General features: G+C 35.8%; 1 protein-coding gene across 1 annotated transcript in view; it reads left to right on the top strand.

Annotated features, from left to right (window-relative positions):
* The first annotated feature begins 10,529 nt into the window (after positions 1-10,529).
* LOC128234628 (uncharacterized) overlaps positions 10,530-18,692 on the top strand; it is a 71,039-nt gene continuing 62,876 nt past the window's right edge. The window contains exons 1-2 of the mRNA XM_052948983.1: positions 10,530-10,802; positions 16,960-17,111. Coding sequence (XP_052804943.1) covers positions 10,766-10,802; positions 16,960-17,111 — 189 coding nt within the window. The 5' untranslated portion in view covers positions 10,530-10,765. The remainder of the gene's footprint in view (positions 10,803-16,959; positions 17,112-18,692) is intronic.

Genomic DNA, 18,692 nt, shown 5'->3' with positions numbered 1-18,692 from the left:
CTACTGTGTTATTGTGGTGATAATTGTTGTGTGTTACTTTCGTCCTATCAGTAGGACATTGTGCCTGTTCGATACGTGTATTCCTTTCAATCAAAACCGTTTCTCTTTTGAAGAAAGTCTAGGCCGTGATTACATGTGGACAAATTGCACAACTTCATTCCTTTACAACTTTCTTCCTAGTTTAATATCTATGATAAAAGTTGCTAAATTGTTTTGTAACCGTATGACATGATGGCATTCCAAATAATGCATACTTCTACCGGTTAGTGACCACCGTCATCATGTTGACTATTCTGTCACTTCCCTTGTCGTCCGATGTGACCTGTTTGTCACTGTGCCATGTTAAGTCTCAAAATGGGAAAGAGTTTCTTTGTTAGTATTTTGAAAAAGTCCTTAAGGCCAAAACGTCAATAATTAATAAAGTATTTGACATTGTACAATTATTAACACTTATTTTTATAAAACGAATAGAATTAAGATTTTTCGTTAAATTTTATAAAAGTACATTACTAAGTCTAAGCCTAGACTCGGACTTGAGACTGAGTACAATCATGAGCCCAAATTTCGCGTAATTGAATTATAAAATATGCAAAGAAAATTAATGTTAATGGTATACCAATATGTCAAGGTTTTCCCTTTAATGAATGTCATTCAATGGCCTTTTAAACTATATACCTATTTGATATATATATATATATATATAACTTCAATATCAGTATTTGCTTTTTTGGGGATTATATTTTTAAATGTCATAAAAAGTACATTGTATATTGAAATGAGCTACTGTTTATTCATTTTTCTGTTTTGGCTTCATCACAAATAGACATTCATCAGTCTAAATACAAAATGTTACCAGTGTCCTTTGTAAAAAAAAATATATTGATTAAGATGTAGACGAACGAATATAGGAAAGCTATACCATAATTTTCACACAGATGAATTCCTCACACGCGTGTAACAAATTCGTACGAATATGTCACATGTCACACCTATGTGAAAATTCAGTTGTGTACCCCCCCCCCTCCCCCCATTGGAAGCAAAAACGAATATTTCACTTGTCCAGAAAGAAAAAGGTAAAAATATTGTTCAATCGAATACGTCACACATCGGAATAAAGTATATGCCATGTAGATATATCAGGGGTCATATTGTTTTGCTATGTCCGATCTAGCCCTCATATCTTACAGGTTGCTAGACCATAGTGAGTAAATGACCCTGGTACAATTTTGGGTCATTGGACCAAAGGTCAAGGTCATAGGGGGTAAAACTGTCAAATTCTGTAGCTCTCAATATTTCGATACCTTTTCGGCACTTATACTTCAAATGTATAGTAGAAGTACCATGTTGCTGTTAGTGGTCACTTGGCCAAACGGTCAAGGTCATAAACATGTTATCTTTTAACATTAAATATCTTGATATCTGCTTGACGCAAATCATAAATGTTATCTATGCATATACAATCATTTTTTCTTCAGTGAAAATAAAATTGCACGATTCCGTCCGTCTGTCCGTCGCAGTTCATGTCCGGTCAATTTCTTTATGATGCATTGCTCGATTTAAAAAATAACCAATTTTGATATATGGCCAAAATACAATCTATGGACAACTTAGCCAATGTGTATATATTTGGCATCAGGTTCCTAGCAAACACTCGACGGTGAGACGACGTTGGACTTTGATGACAAAGTCGCCTACCATAATTTAACTTCGGGTAATCGTAGGAGCCTCGACGTTGTACGGACCAATAATATCTGTCATGTAATTCGGATCCAGATTGAAAAATTTGAGAGTTGCCGGCTACGCAACGTGCCTGAGGCTCAGATTTTTCTACCCGGAGTGGACATTCATGATTGAATCTTTTTCAAGCATACTTGCAGTTACTTTTTTGTAACATAGAAAACCGCATGTTTGAACATTTCACCGAAAAGCGCGTGCGATAATTTTTACTGACGTCACGATACGCAGTATTTTTTTTATTATTTACTGCATACATCAAGAAGTTCCTTTGATATATAGAGGATATTTGTTTATTTCAGTGTAAGATCGTATTTCATTTCATGAGTGTCATAGAAAAACATATTTTCACGAGTGGCGAAGCGAGAAGACATTTTCTGTTTCTTTTATTCTTATTTTCCGAGTTTTACAGAATATAAATTTATTTTCTTAATTACCCCGGGCGCCCCTCATGCAAAATTATAGCTGTCAATTTTCTATTTCCAGTTTGTTGAGAAAAAGTTCTCGGATATTCTTTTTTATAGTTTATTATTCGCTTGTTTTTTAGTACAGTTTTTTTGAACGGTTATCAATGAAGTTTTATTAGTGCATCCATCTTCCAAAAATGAACGAAAACTCTTTTGTTTTAAGTGTGGCATGAATACATAACCAAATTACTACGCCGCCATTTATAGAATGAAAAATTGAAAGGTCGAATGTGTTAGCAAAACAATTGCGGATGATCATTGGGTAAAAAACATTTTTTTTTTTAGAATGTGTTTCATGATACATGGATATATAGTCATCTTAATGTCAGCGACCAGTCTGTTTTGCTTGAAGACAGGTCGCTTTCCATGTAACGATGAGGACAACGCTAGTTTGTTGTCAAATTTTGAGGCGTGGGTTTGGTAATAAAAAATCAGGAAATCTGTACATTGTTGTGTGAATTTTCGGGAAGCTCATATTACGTAATTACAACGACAAACATTTCAAGATACACTTGAAAGACGATATAACATTCCTTTTATGTTCGAACAGTTGTTTTCGTCTGTAATTTGTTTGGTATAAAAGCAAATGTTCGAAATTCAGCTTTAAGATCAAGAAAACGTTTGAAAAACGGGATAACCATTTTTTTAATAAACGGTAAGTTGTTTATTTCCAAATAAATCTTTTTTTTAACTTTTGTAACATTCCTTTCAATTTTAAATATTTTATTTGCGAACATTTTCTGGTTCAAAGTGAAGTGTTATGTTTCGATCAAGGGGATGTAACTACAATGGATTTTAAAAGTAGTTCTGAAAGTTGATATTTTCACTCCTTATTTTGCAGTGAAAATATAAAACTCAATATAACTCGCATGAAAGAAAACCTGCTTCAAGGTTTATTTTGAAGCTTAATTTTTGTAAGGTTAATGTTTATGAAAATCATCCACTGAAATATCTAGTTATGCTTACATAAAGTGAATCATAAAAGAAATAAAAAAAGTATTGTGTCACAGCGCGTGACTCATCGAGCATGGGGAATGCCAATTCGAATTTTCCAGCACGGCTGAATTAAACTTTCATGCCTATCCGGTGTGCTAGAAATAGAGGTCCGGCGGTATATCAACGTTGAATTTGGCTAAGACCAATTGGCATTAGGATCACGTTGGATATAATATAAAATATATTTGTATTTGATTATGATTGTACCCCGACGTTGAGACCATCTTAAATGTTTTCAAATTTAACAATAATCCAACGTTATTTTAAATGACACTTTGATCAAATTCTTATCTTATTGCGACAACACTTAGGGCGGGTAATACTGACACCGTACCATTCCAAGTGTTAACAAAAAGCGGCCATCATGGATGTGAAAAGGTAAGTTTATAACCATTTCTCCGTTTATAGTATAAACTTGAAGCAGAATTAAAGCTATAAACCTGCTTCTCGCTTTTCAATATCTTTTGGTACCTACGTCGAGTAAAAACTAATTTTAGAACAAAAGTTACATGTGCATGGACAATTGAATGGACGTGAAATGACCACGATTTTATAGGGTAAAGTACAATGCATTTGCTATTGACAGGTTCACTTTAAATCTCCATCAAGTTCATTGTAGAGTGAAAATTAATGCGCATATATATTTCCATAAAAAACTTATTTTCAGTGATATTTTGTGAATTTGTCATAACCAATAATAGTTAAAATGACGAAAACCAGTATCAATGGTTGGAACGTACGTCACGCGCACTTTCTGAATTGATTCCACGCGGTTAATTGAAACGTCAACAAACCATGTATTTTCATTTTTTTACCCTAATTCCCGATAAAGTACCATAAAACGCAATAGCGCAACAAACAACTCTATATTCATTGTATGCACGGTGATGGTCATTTCTGAAAGTTACTCTTCGTTGTATGCACGGTGATGGTCATTTCTGAAAGTTACTCTTCGTTGTATGCACGGTGATGGTCATTTCTGAAAGTTACTCTTCGTTGTATGCACGGTGATGGTCATTTCTGAAAGTTACTCTTCATTGTATGCACGGTGATGGTCATTTCTGAAAGTTACTCTTCATTGTATGCACGGTGATGGTCATTTCTGAAAGTTACTCTTCGTATAAGCCTGAAATTGGAATATGTATTTTTTGTAGATCGGGCTCCCTGTGGACGGAATTATATCCTTGTAGATCGGGCTCCCTGTGGACGGAATTATATCCTTGTAGATCGGGCTCCCTGTGGACGGAATTATATCCTTGTAGATCGGGCTCCCTGTGGACGGAATTATATCCTTGTAGATCGGGCTCCCTGTGGACGGAATTATATCCTTGAAGTAAAAGTCAGCTAAAACGATATTTTTATGTATTTGAGGCGCACGATCTTGCTTAAATGCCCTTTGAATCTTGTGAAATGGTTGTTGGACTGTTAACTCTCAAGATCTTTATAGAACAGTCAGATTGCTTAAAATGACTCCACGACGACGTAGGGTCCCAAGCGGATATCATTTTATATATTTATCATAGCATACTATGGATGGAAGTGGGGATATTTAAATGTCATCTTGTGTGATGAATTCATGTACTTTTATGTCAGTTTGTATTCCATAAGCTAAAAGAGGAAATATTTTGTGTGCTATGTACACTAGTCACGCATTCGCATTTTCAGTTTTTAAAAATATTATGATATGATCGAAGAAGAAACTGTCAGTAAAATATAATTTGTCTTTAAATATTTCTTCGTCTTTCTAGAAATGTTTTACATCATAGCAATTTTAAGTATTTCATTTTTTAGGTGTTTCCGTAATGATTCAATTGGTTAACGGACGTCAGATCCCTCCAAAATCATGTACATTTTGCTACCGGCCTGCAAACTATGACAAGCTTTTCTGGGTCCCATATTATGATTTAATTGAGCCCCCCCCCCAAAAAAAATAAAAAAAAAATAAATAAATAAATAAATAAATAAATAGATAAATAAATAAATAAATAAAAATAAATAAATAAATAATAAATTAATATTTTTAGAATAAGGATATAGACACCACTCCGGCAAGGAAAGGAAGTCAGTGTTATACAATGGTGCACGTTAAAGAACCAGGATGGCAGCTTACGTTCTGTCTGTGCTCTATCAGGGGGTACACGTATTCCGAATCTGCAACGGTTTAAGTGAGGATTTTGGATCTGAACATCAAGATGGCGGCAAAACGTTAAAAATAGGATTTTTGGAACCTGTTTTCGCCTTTAACAATTATATATTTCGAAAACATCATGACGGGTCGCGCATTCGGCTCTTCAATCTCCATGTTTCTCACGTCTTTTTATTCCAAGCTATTAGGTTACGGAAGGTTGATGATAACAAATGTGGGAAGCGAGATTTAGCTTTAAAATAAGCCATACATTTTTGCAATGGTTTCTGCTTCAACATTATTCAAATGTGGTATTTTAATTTCCTGACGCTTTCTCTGCTGTACAAGAGCTTTCATGGTCTTTTTTCAACAACCTAAATAATGTGCGCTGATTACAGTTTAACCACGTTCGGGCATCTGAGCTAAATGAAATTTGACAAGCATTTATAAATGATTGCAAAATGTGCGACATTTAACTTGTGACCCCACTTTTTATTATACAAGATATAAGGTCACCACATGTTGAATTATTTCGATATAATTATGTATAGGTTGGTCTGTTTTACAAATGTTTACAAAACAAGCTTCTTATACACTTTTTTGCTCTCCTTGGACATTTTGAGTCTAGGTACAAAAAATGTCTGATTGAAATGGTAATTTTTTTATATTAACCCTGTCCCTCTATAACTCACCTGTTGGTATGTAGTGACTTCAGAGTGATCTTAATCGGCAGAAATAATTGCTTTTGACATGCGCCCCCAACCCCCTTAAAGTCGTCCAAGTTAAATGCATACGTCAATATCAGAGAAAAGCAATTAGATACGCTGAAAATGAACCATTTCCTACTAGGAATTGTTAAAAAAATAATTGGTGGTTACCCCAGCCCCCTTTTTACATTTTAAACCATATCATTTACAGTTCGGATGTAGAGGCGCATGTCAAAAGATACCCCCTCCCCTCTTACTCCAATTCCTGGCGCCGCCACTAGGCCATTTTGGAAGCATTTGAGCTGTTTATGTTTTACATTTGAAGAACGATGGTATTTTGATGGTTATTCGTATAGAGTGGTACTTCCCACAAAACGTGTCAGGATTGTCCAACTTTTATCATAACGTTTACTTGCGTGTATGTGTTTATTTTCAGCAGGCTTTTATGTCTACCTTTTAATAATATACTTCGTCACAGATGGGAATTTTTTTCAAAAGTTGAATCAAATGTCATATTTAGATGTTTAAAAATATTTGGATGGGTTTGAGAGATTTTTTGGAGGGCTGTCGTGGCGTGGGGTAGTAGAGGGGGGGGGTCGTAGAAGAGGGGGCATTCGGAACGCCTCGACCATAATATTTTGATGTAATGGTCGAGGTTTGCAAATGGGTAAAAACAAATATCAAAAACAACGCACCAGACAGCTGTGGTGTGAGGCATCCAATGTATTTGTTTAAACAGATGTAGCAGACAACATTTTTTGGACGATTCTCTCAATTTGCTTTATGTTGAGTTAAGTATTCTAATAATCGTGTGAATTAATATATCTCAGGCGCAGAAACTTGCTAAATTATTTATCTAACAAAAAGGCGATTCCATTAGGCCTAGGGTTTAGAGCAAAAAGGTTATGTTGAGAAGATCAAGGAGCAATTGCAGTCTTGAACGAGGGTACGATGATACCTCCAATGATTCCGAACTGGAGAAGATCGGCAACTCAAAAAAGGACGACCTCACTAAGGGATCCTCCACCCACCTTTAATTCGTCTTTGTTTACTTTTAATTTCAATATAGGAGAAAAACGCAATACAATACGCCAAAATGCACCATTTCGACAAGGAATTGTTAAAATGTTGGTAGGAAGTACCCCCAAACCCCCTGCCAATAATTGAAACAAATAAACTTGGTTCTGAGTGAAGGGGGCAAGTAAAACGGGTATGCCCCATATTAACGGCAAATCCTGGAATCGCCCCTGGAAGTGATTTCAAGTTAAAGCAGCAAACCACAAACATGAACGGTTCCCCGTATTTTAATTTTTAAAATCGCTGGCAAATGTGGGACCACGGACCTGGTGGGACACATCGTAAGGAAGCACCCTCGGACTGTAGTAGTTATAACACACATCGGATGAGATGAAGAACGAGTTCTTTGTCAGTTTGGTTACTAAAGAACTATGTGATTAAAGTAAATATCGACAGTATACTATATATGAATACATCGCTTAAAAGGCGCAGTGGCGGCTCCAGGAATTGTAGAAAGAGAGCGCGTAACTTAGGGGCGCAATCTTTTGACATGCCACAGAACTGAATTCTTTATGGTTTTAAATTCTGGAAGGGTGTGTGGTTACTCCCCAATTATTTTTTTCACACTTCCTAATCCGAAATGGTGCATTTTCAGCGAATCTCATTGTTTTAATCCGATATTGCCATAAAAAAAACTTGGACGATTAAAGGGGAGGGTGGACGCACCCCCTACCCCCCATCAGCTCGTGATAGGTTTAGTTGGTTTCAAATGGTCATCATTACCTATAGGACATTACAACATGTCAATATCGAGTATCCCTACCGATCTCTGATGTCAGTTATACAGGTGAGTTATAAAGGGACAGGGTTAATATCAATAAAGTTACCATTTCAATCAGACAACTTTTCGTTCCAAGAGTCGAACTGGCAAAGGAGAGCAAACATGTATCGGATGCTTGTTTTGTAAACATTTGTAAAGTACTGACGGACAATCATACAGACCAACGTATTTATTATTATATAGAAAGTATTCAACATGTGTAGGTATAATATTATAAAAAGGTCACAGAACCAATATGTCGCACAGACTGCTATTACATGTATTTATTAATGCTTTTCCAATGCCATGCAGCTTAGATGCTCAAACGTGGTTAAACTGTTATCACCACACTTAAAGGTGCTTAAACCAAAACAATTTGACCATGAAAGCTCTTGTACAGCAAAAACAGTGTGTATTTTGAGCTAAAATGACCTGTAAAGTTTCAAAATCTCGATTTCCGCATTTGTTAACATCAGACTGGTCGAAGGTTTTCCTTCAATAACTTTTCTATTCCGTTACCTAATAGCTTGAAATAAAATGTCGAGAGCCGAATGCGCGTCATGATGCTTTTGAAGTAAATAATTTTTACTACTTACCAGGAAAAAACAGGTTCCAAAATCCTATTTGATTAACGTTTCGCCGCTATCTTGCAGCTCAGATTCAAAATCCTCTCTTAAACCGTTGCAGGTTTGATATACGTGTCCCCCCTAGCTATGCTCCAAAAAACCTAATATGATTAACATCTTTTCGGAGCACTCGCCGAATGGGCTTTGTCCAAGTGCGAGTATAAACAAGCCTTCACACCACCAAAAGTGGTCCCCTTTCTCACAATAGCCGTAGGCGGACTTGTTTAATCAAACGTTTCAACTTCAAGCCCGTTTTATATTACACATAGATTTGCTAATATATAAACGCCTTGTAATTTAATCTTCATTCTTACAAAAGCCGCACATGTGTTCTATGAAAGCTTTTGTTTGCGATGGACTTTTGTCAAGGGGATTATGTTCATTCATTAAGGTGATATATGTGATGCAATATTGCCATGTGGTCCATCACTCGTTCCCAGAAGATAAACACAGGAGAATAAAAACATATTTTTTTTATTAATTATTCCCATGTCTGCAGGGGTTTTAATTATTACTGTAAGTTTTGCTCTTAATCGTTGATTTTGGGTCCGTTCAAACCCGTGTTCCTTTTTATACTGATCGACATTTGTGGCTAGCTATTTGTTTGAAACTGTTGTTTTGTCAGTATTTGGTTAAAAAATGACATAATTTCTGACCAAATAATGATACGTATTCCTGTAGAGTACATCATCGACGGCATGAGGTCAAATTATATTCATAGGTAACATGTCTTGAATCATATAATAGCCTTACGAGCGAAACAAATGTAACAAAAACCTTTGACAAGCGACAACTTGTGTTTTTGATCATCATGACAAACATTTCACAGTCAAATGATATGCATTTTTTCAAAGAACTGTTGCCTTTTGAAATTTATCTTCGAAGTTACGTGTTCATTTTAGTGAGAAAACAACGCTTTTTACCTCTGTTTGAAAATTACAAAACATGTGTACAGTGCTGAACCGGATGATATATAATACTCAATGCATCGCTACTCCCCTTTACAAAACAAAGCAATGCTATCAAATTGCGTTTGAAAATTCGCGGTGAATTATATAGACGCGTTCGCGGTTTTACATTTCCAAATACATAGGTTCGGTAAATCCGCTGAACGAAACATCAATTTGGTGTAACCTTAGTGTTAAGTTTTTGTGTTTTCAATAATGATGTCGACTTAATCGTAAAGAAGACTAAATGCAACTGCTAACATTCTTAGTGTTTAGCCCGAAACGTCTCTAAATTAGAAAATGCAACATGCAAGAGTTTCTATATAGCCCACGTGATATAACCAATTATTGAATCGTTGGGAATTTGGTTGTTGTAATCTGCTCGTTTGGTTGCCATGACTTTTTTTAAATAATTAAATTGGAAACTCTCTGGCGATCCTGTTGACAGAGGCATGAGCCCGAACACTGAATGTGTTTCGTGATTTATTTGATATAATGCCTGTGTTTGATGCATCATTAAACATATATACTGGTTAAACCAGATGCTTTGTTCGATGCAAAAGAGTGTACCCTGTAAATATTAATTATTCTTAGAACTCATCGGGGTATGCCTTGGTGCAGACAAAAAAGCACGGTCCTCAGACGCTTAAAGTGATAAAGAAGAATGAAAGAAGGATTTGTAATTGAAAAATACCAATTTTTAGTTTGCCTTTGCCACGCTGCCAGACATGACTTACTCATATTGACAATGTCCTTCAACATGTTAAGTTGGATTTCTTTTCCATCGACCGTCACATCTTTGTAAAATATATCTCCTTACGTCTTCCCACTAAATATTAGCAGCATTCGTGTTCCCGGAAGCGATCTGGCAGATAATTTATGAGTTGTGTAGCACATTAATTGGGATATCTGTTGATTCTCTTATCAAGCTTTCTTCGATTTTTGCCCACAACAAAAGCACCCGGGTAACAGATGGTGCTGATGTGTGAACATATGAGTGCAAAGCCGACGTGGGGGTAAATGGATACCATTAATTACGTGGTTCTCTGTTTACCTGGAATTCATCGCATCCATATATAAGAGGGGTACATCAAAAGAGCCCTTAGCATCCCGCTGTTCTTTCTTTAAGGAATATTTATATATTTTACAGCAACTTAATTGCTTCTTCAGGGGATATCGGGACCACGCCGAACCATATGCATGCTAACTATTTGTTTTATTAAAATTTATGATTAATTCGACAAAATGCATGGACATTAATAAGTAATTAATCAGATTTTCTCAAGTGACCATTTAAGTTTTAAAATAACCAGAGGGGAAGCAGCGATGAAAATCGAAATACTTATCACGTTTGTAGTCGCTTGTAAGTATTCTTAGAAATATTACGGGTTGTATTGTTAATGTCTTTGAAATATGCTGATATACTTTGATTTAAAGCTAAACGCCGTCTATACGTATTTCTTGAATTGCCGAACATTTTGACATACAGTACAGGCATGTAGCTGCGGTTTTCAACATATCTTACTACACAGCCAAAGTTTTTTGTTCGCAGGTAGCTGTGTCTAGTTGTTAACAAGTTTTAAATTACATCATAGACATTTAATCAATTTGCTGCGAAGCTACATGATATCTGTATGCAAATGTTGCGTTTCTAAGTGTTACTTGATCAAAAACCTGTTTGGAATGGATTGATGTTGAACACTCCAGAAACCGCAACAAAATCCCGAAAATGTCCAAATATCTCTTTTACGGACTAATACAGGTAGTACACATTTAGAAGCAACACCGAAAATGCAGTTTAAAATTCAATCCCTGACCAAAATTTTGTAAAACTCCTTTTAAACTTGAACGTCTTTGGACCCAAGATAGAATCGAATCGAGTCGGAAGGCGTTTCCATCGAAAACAATCTCGGATGTATTTGGACGGTTTTCGATGTCAAAAATCTTTACATTGAACTAGGCTGCGAGTAGAACGCGTAGTAATTTCAATTCAGCAGTTAAACTTTATGACTTAACTCTCGGGAATCTTAATTATTTATGCAATAATTCATCTCATATGCACCCAATTTAAAATAAGATATTTAACATTCAAGTTAAAACACTACAATAAATTAATTTTATTATTCAAAAAATACTAAATAATTTACCGATGTACCGGCATACATCCGAGATAGTTTTCGATCGAAAATAGCTAAGAGTTCCGAAAAGCTCCAAATCATGCACACAGCCTGCTTACTTTTAATATCCGCTTTTTTGTTCTCGTGTAGTTCTCGGATCTGCCGATTGGTAGGTAATGTGGAATTTTGACCCAAGAACAAGTCATGTTCTTGGACCTAGTTCATGTTGTTAGGGCGATTTTATCTCGAGTCGGTCACTGAAGAACTAAACGAACGAAGCGCCACAAGACGTCCCAAAATACTGCCAGCAAAACAGCAGGGGCAAACACAATATTCACACACTTAAGACTAATGCGGTTAAATTGATAGGTTATGAATAAAAAATGATGCATTTACAACAGCCAATTGTACGATACTTAAAGTTATACGTTATCAACATAGTATCTTAAGCTTGAACATTTCAATGAATAACTTGGTTAATAGTAAATATTGACCAATCAAAAAGCAATTTGGCTAACTTTGCCGAATCTCATTTTTTTCTCAACAAGATGTATTTAGTAAGTTTGCATTCGTAAATGATTTTATTTGTCATTAGTTATCATTGGATAATTATTGACACACCAACAAACATTTTGGCTGACTTTGCCCCCCAAAAAGATTTAACCAATTGAATACAACTGATTACAAGAGCTATGTCTCAGCATATAACAGTAGATTCTCTACTAGGTGAGCCGTCAATGTAGCTTAATATATATTGTAAAACAAAACCATCAAGATTTTGAAATGCATTTTGAATTTCAATCATAACTATGTATTTAAACAGTGAATTTAAACATATTCTAACAAATGTACTCTTAGCTCCGCCCTTTGTTTAGTGACGTTTTATTCTGCGTAAAAGGTAATCTGTCCAGGCTTTAGTTTCATTAAATGAGTACCGGGCGATGATAAATTGTCGCGGCTTTGTGAATATTTTATAAATACAAAATATAAATACAAATAAAATGGATTGATCCTTGTACAAAAAGGAAAAGCACCGAAACATGAACGTGTATAATACTTTTCGTTTAAAATTCAACATATTTGTTTATTGTGCACTGAATAGATGTCAAGTAATATTCGGACAGTCTTGCGACTTGGTAAATATTACTGATCTAAACCAACGTTAAATGCGTAAGCGAAATAACAGGTATTGTTTATTTTGCTTTAATGAACCATTACTCTGGAAGAACAGACACAGAGATAGCAAAAAAATGTAATAATGTTCATCTGTGTTCGGTGCGAGTGTTTCTTTACTGTCCTGAGGGGATGCGCGAGCCGCTTAACACCCAACTTAAACAATAAACGACTTATTGTAAAGTTGGTGGTTGATTTCGACAAAGGCTTTCTTAATGATTATTTCAGAATTCGTCCGGTGATCCCATTGAAGAAGACATGGGCGTAAACATTAAAGACTGCCCTATAAAGATCGTAACACGAATTCCGCCCGATTTAATATCTCTAACAATTGTTATTGACAAGTAAGATGCAGCCAGGACTTTTCACCCGTGACTTGTTGCAAGTCGTTAACCCGCAGCAGTATAGACAATGTGACTTTGATTGCTGCTCATTTAGGCGAAATTAAATGACATCACGAAGTTCAGATATCTCTGTACAATTTCGCTGAAGTAACTTCAATGTTAATGTTCAATGTACGGTCGCAAATCCCATTCGATCGCGGTCTATCCTTTGAGCATGCCCAAAAGACTGGCTGCGACCGACATGGTTGCTTAGAGGGTTCATTGGTATCCTAGAGGTCTCCAAACAGCAGATGGGTTTTCGCTGTGAGGGGTTTGTAAGAAAAGAGTGAGGATACCTCGTGGCGACCAATCCGTGATTGAATAATAACCAGGTGATGACCGCCCAGCGCTACATCGGTGGGCGCTACATCGGTGGCTGGTTGTCGCTCGGTTGCAAAGTGGTTCCAAGCGTTGGCCGATCATTCGCCATTAGGTTTGCAATTTGTCGCCGTCTATTAAAACAAATGCCATATGTATTGACAAGGTTTTTTTAGTACTTTAAATATTCCCATTCATGACTTTGGTTAGTAAATGCCAAAAAGATACAGAACTAGCACCAGAAGAATCAATAACACTGTTTTGCTGTTAACACCTTGACAACTGCTAAAGTTACCGACTGAACTTACCAGGCAGCCCAAAAGATATTACTCATCCTTACTCTTATCCTTATCCGCGAACGATTGTCGTCAGTGACTAGTTAAGCAAGATTGTATCTGGGTGCCCCCGGTTATCTTAGTCGGTCATGTCGATATCTTTTCACTGTTCGCCGCAAGGTTTGCGCGTTCTAATTTCTCTCGGGCTGGTTCAAAGTACGGTTCTTTGGTTCTAAAAAATTCTTCTATCGTGTGATTGAAAAGCCAAAGGCGTTACTGCACCGTGAAAGATAAGAAAAATACCGAATGCAGCGCATGCAAATCTTTCCCACAGTTATTATAGTATTCGTTTTGGGAGTGTCCCAGCTAGGTCAGTCAGTTTCTATCAAGGGACACATTTTCTGCAGGGACGCAAACGAATGGCAAAATTGATTCAAATGTTCGGTAATTCTTTCGAACGAATATTCGAATATTCGATTACCAAACTACATCTTTTGAAAGTTGTAGTAAACTATCATAATATTCGCTAAAGTAATAGCCGGGACATTTTAGTTCTACTTTGGTTTAAACAGTATTTATTTTATATAAGTACATTTAGTAAATACGTACATTACATACATAATATTTAAGGATTGAGGAGATAGCTTAGAGTTAATATCTATACCTCTCTCCTTATCTGTCATGTTAGTTTATAGAAGCAAACGTGTAGACAACATTTTACCAAAATTAAATACAATGCAAAGTTGTTCAAAGGTTGTACTAGTTGCGTCTGTTTTAAAAGAAAACAATATGTTTGATGTACTAATGAATGCAAGCATCTGAGGCAGGAAAAAGATATTTTCAGTAACATTCTCCTGTTTTAAATTGGTACAAAGGTATTGGGTTAGTTCTACTTTGTCGTAACTACGCACGGCGGACCCTGAATTTCACCAAATGAGCCTTTGAAATTCCTCATTTCAGAAAGACAAAAAGTATAACATTATAAACAAAGATGTTTTTTTAATTTATTTTCCTCTGCCTTCATATTTGTAAACAACGTGAACTTAGATGGATTTCTGGTTAAATGGCGTTATACGCCAATGGAGGGTCTTTCCGTAGAACAAACAGCCTCGTTTTGGGATAGACCTCTACTAAAAAAAAATATGGAAAAACCAAACCAACTCGGGAACTAGTTTATTCCTTAATTGGTAGAGGCATTTAAAGTTACCGAAAATAATTGGATTTTTGTGTCACTTGTCTTACAGCCAGTTATTGTAAAAATACCGGGACTATTTATAGTGCCCTACGATATGTCCCTAAATGACATATGACGCGTGTATAGCGTATTGTCATCACATTCACACCTCTGGTATTATGGGACAATCGTTATAAAAAACAAGACAAACGAATTTTAAACACAACAACGGAGTTGTAGGCAAAGTATTTATTCTTATATTTATTCAACAACAAAACATCGAATATTCGAATACCAATTATGACATTCGAATACCAAACGTTTGATCGAATATTCGAATTTTTGCATCCCTAATTTTCTGTAACGCCCTTTTCGCACTACGTCAACGATATCCACTGTGCTAGCCCTAACCATTCAAACACTACAGCAGAAACTATAACCGTTTTGGATTTCAATATAATAGAAATGTTGTTGAAGAAGATGCGCTTATTTTACTTATTTAGTTTTCGCAGAGATATCTACAAACAATCGCAGGGTACGCAAAAAAAGTTCCGCAAAGGATGATATACAAATGTGCTGACGTCTACGATAGGGGCATGCTATAAATATTATATTAAGATATGTAAAACGCAGTATTTAACTTCGTGTATATTTGCTGAACATGTTTGGATAACGTCAAAAAAGCGTACGACGACGTCATATATAGTGCTTCAAAAGGCTTGAGACAAAATAATCCCTTATACAAACATGCTAGGATCTACCGACACTTTAAGCCTGCCACTGTTTACACAATATGTCGCCTATGCAATGTAAATGTCATTGTGGGTGTTTAAACAATTACTATATAAACAATAGGTACAGGAACACATTGTAGTTTCTTTTACGTATCAGGTATCACGTGCTGGTACGTTCGTGATCTATTGAATAGCTTTATACTCGTCCTTATATCTCTACATATAAATATGAGCATTTAGTGACAGCCGGCAAATATCTGCGCACGGATTTATGACAACAAACATTTCATTGCCATATTAAAAATGATGGTTTCAGTTACCACTCGGCTCAAATTTCTCGAAGGTTCAAAGGGACTTCATATTAAATACATTGTTGTTGTTTTTTGTGCAATTATTTTGCTGATACTTAATTTATCATAACAAAAAGCGGTTTAGTATGATTAACTTTCAATAAACTCTATACGACTCAAAAGCCTTTGAAATGAGATAATAAAACACAATATACCTAAACACAAGAAGTGACTTATGCTTTATGCTCTGATAAGGCACTTAAGTTTGCTAAAATAGTTTCCAGTGGTAGCACCTTATATTGGCTGTGTAATAACTTGAACCCGTCACATCCTCCGTTGAGAGTTTGACAAAGTTTTGCGGTCAATGGAGGACTACCCCCACCCCCCAACCACTCCCACATGTTAGTGTGGTACTCGCGTAAGATAAGATTGCGATGAATGCCATCTATAGTGGTCCCACACCCTCTCAATAACCGCCTGACTTAGTGTTTAGACATAACGGCGACAGGATAAATCCGCTTTCGCTATAACTACTCACTCAACTCTGTATCAGTGTGTGTATACCACGTGATAAATTGCGTCATAAATTCTACGTCAGAAGGCAATATTTTGCTTCGGATGAAGACTTAAAACAAATATAAATTCACTATTTCTTCACCATTTTAAATGAAATATAGCGCAGTCTACGCCGCTTACGTAGCCCCGCCTTCGGTTTTTAACCCGAGTTTGATTGGGAGTTTAGTTTTTTTAAACACTTCGACAAACCTTTTCACAATACGGCCGTCTGACGGAGCACTGTAAAAACACTTTATTGGGAAACAGGTTTGTCGAGGTGTTTGATGAAACTAATCACATTTTCGAACTTCTGTTATAACACGAAGGCGGGGCTCTGCAAGTGGCATAGACTGCCCTTTGTTTTATTTAAAATGGTGTAGTAAAAGAAAAGTTATCTTTGATTTCAGTCTTTATTTTAGAAAAAAAGGTTGCCTTCAGATGTAGCATATATGACGTAATTTATCACGTGGTATACACACACTGTGTAATATATGTTTGCAGTGCTGCCGCTGGCTGCAGTGACGGCGCAGAACGTCACGGTGCCGGACGACACGGCGCAGACCGACACGGTGCCGGTCAACACGGTTACGGCTGATGACATAGCTGACTTGAACGGTTGCAGTTACCACCAGTATTACTCGTGCCACGATGAGGTTAGCGTTTGTCTCATTTCTGTCATATCGTGTGTAGCTATTTATGTTCTGGTTCTCCGTATGTAACTATTGTCAGTGTACATATTAGTTATAATTCTTGTATATATATATTTATAAATTGACATCATCCTAGCGAGATTTGACAGTATATATTTCATATATAAGTTTATATATACAGTAAAAACTCGCTATGTCGAAGTCATTGGGACCTCGGGAAATACTTCGAGATAACGAACATTCGATATAACCGAAATACAAAACACATCTAACTTTACTCAAGACTTTGGTAAATGTTCGACATAACCAGGACATCGAGATAACATAGTTCGATTAAGCGAGTTTCGACTGTATATATAAAGTCTTATGAATTCAACCCAGGTAGGTTTATCATCAAGTTTGACGTCACGTTCAAATTCTCAATTCAACTCAGTTCATTGTATAAAACATATAATTTCAATTTGCTTATAGCAAATACAACTTATGCTTAGAAATCAATTCGAGTAGTTTCAAACAGTTTTAACAGAACAGCAAACTTTTATTATTAGAAAGGGATAAAGGAAAAAATAACTCGTTTCTTAAAGCTTCACTCTCACAGATTGAACGTTTTGACAACTTTTTTTTTATTTTTTGTCTTGGAACGAGCCATTTTTTGCGAAAATCCAAGGAAACTAGTTAAAAAAATCTGCCAATGTCGCGAATGAAAATGGTTCGTCTCTCAGGGCGACTGGAATTATCCAAATACACTTTTATAAAGAAATGAAACAATAAAGTTTCCAAATTTATCCAACGATGTTTACGTCTCCATCGACAAAATTTGAGTGCCATACATCAAATTACACAAAAGACAAATTCACACAATGCCAACATGTATATTATAGTAATAAATCATACCTGGAATTATCCAAATACACTTTTATAAAGAAATGAAACAATAAAGTTTCCAAATTTATCCAACGATGTTTACGTCTCCATCGACAAAATATGAGTGCGCTGTGCACGAGGAAATTACCGCCACCAGCTGTGCACGAGGCGAACTACTTTAATAAATATAGAAAGTGAAAGCGAAAATGAAAGTGAAATTAGTATATGAATTAGTGAATGATAGGAATGACTGAAAGGAATGGAAGAATAGGAAAATAGATTATCACAAGAAAGATGGACTTGGAAAGTACGTGTACTGGATAAACATACATGTAGACATATGACACTAACACAAACATATAGAGCAGGGCAAATTGACCCCGCGACACTAACAAAAAATTAGATCACAGATTTTTATATTTAACTTCAAAAATTGATGTTATATGAATTTTTCTTAAACCATACGTAACGGTTTAAACCATAAAACATTAATTTTCGAACGGAAACATGAAAATCTACGATCTGATTTTTGTCAGCAATATTATTTCATTGGTTTAAAGATATTTACGCAAAAAAAATGCTCGTTCCAAGACAAAAGATAAAAAAGTTGTAAAAAGGGTAAATCTGTGAGAGTGCAGCTTTAAGATGTTTGCATGGCAAATACACTTGAAAGATTATTCTTTTTTTCTCTATTTTTCAGATAATATATTAACAGATGTT

Source organism: Mya arenaria, chromosome 5 (assembly GCF_026914265.1).
Source record: "Mya arenaria isolate MELC-2E11 chromosome 5, ASM2691426v1".
NCBI classification, from domain to species: Eukaryota; Metazoa; Mollusca; class Bivalvia; order Myida; family Myidae; genus Mya; species Mya arenaria.
The sequence above is the reverse complement of the archived record's forward strand: the minus strand, read 5'-3'. Positions and strand labels throughout refer to the sequence as shown.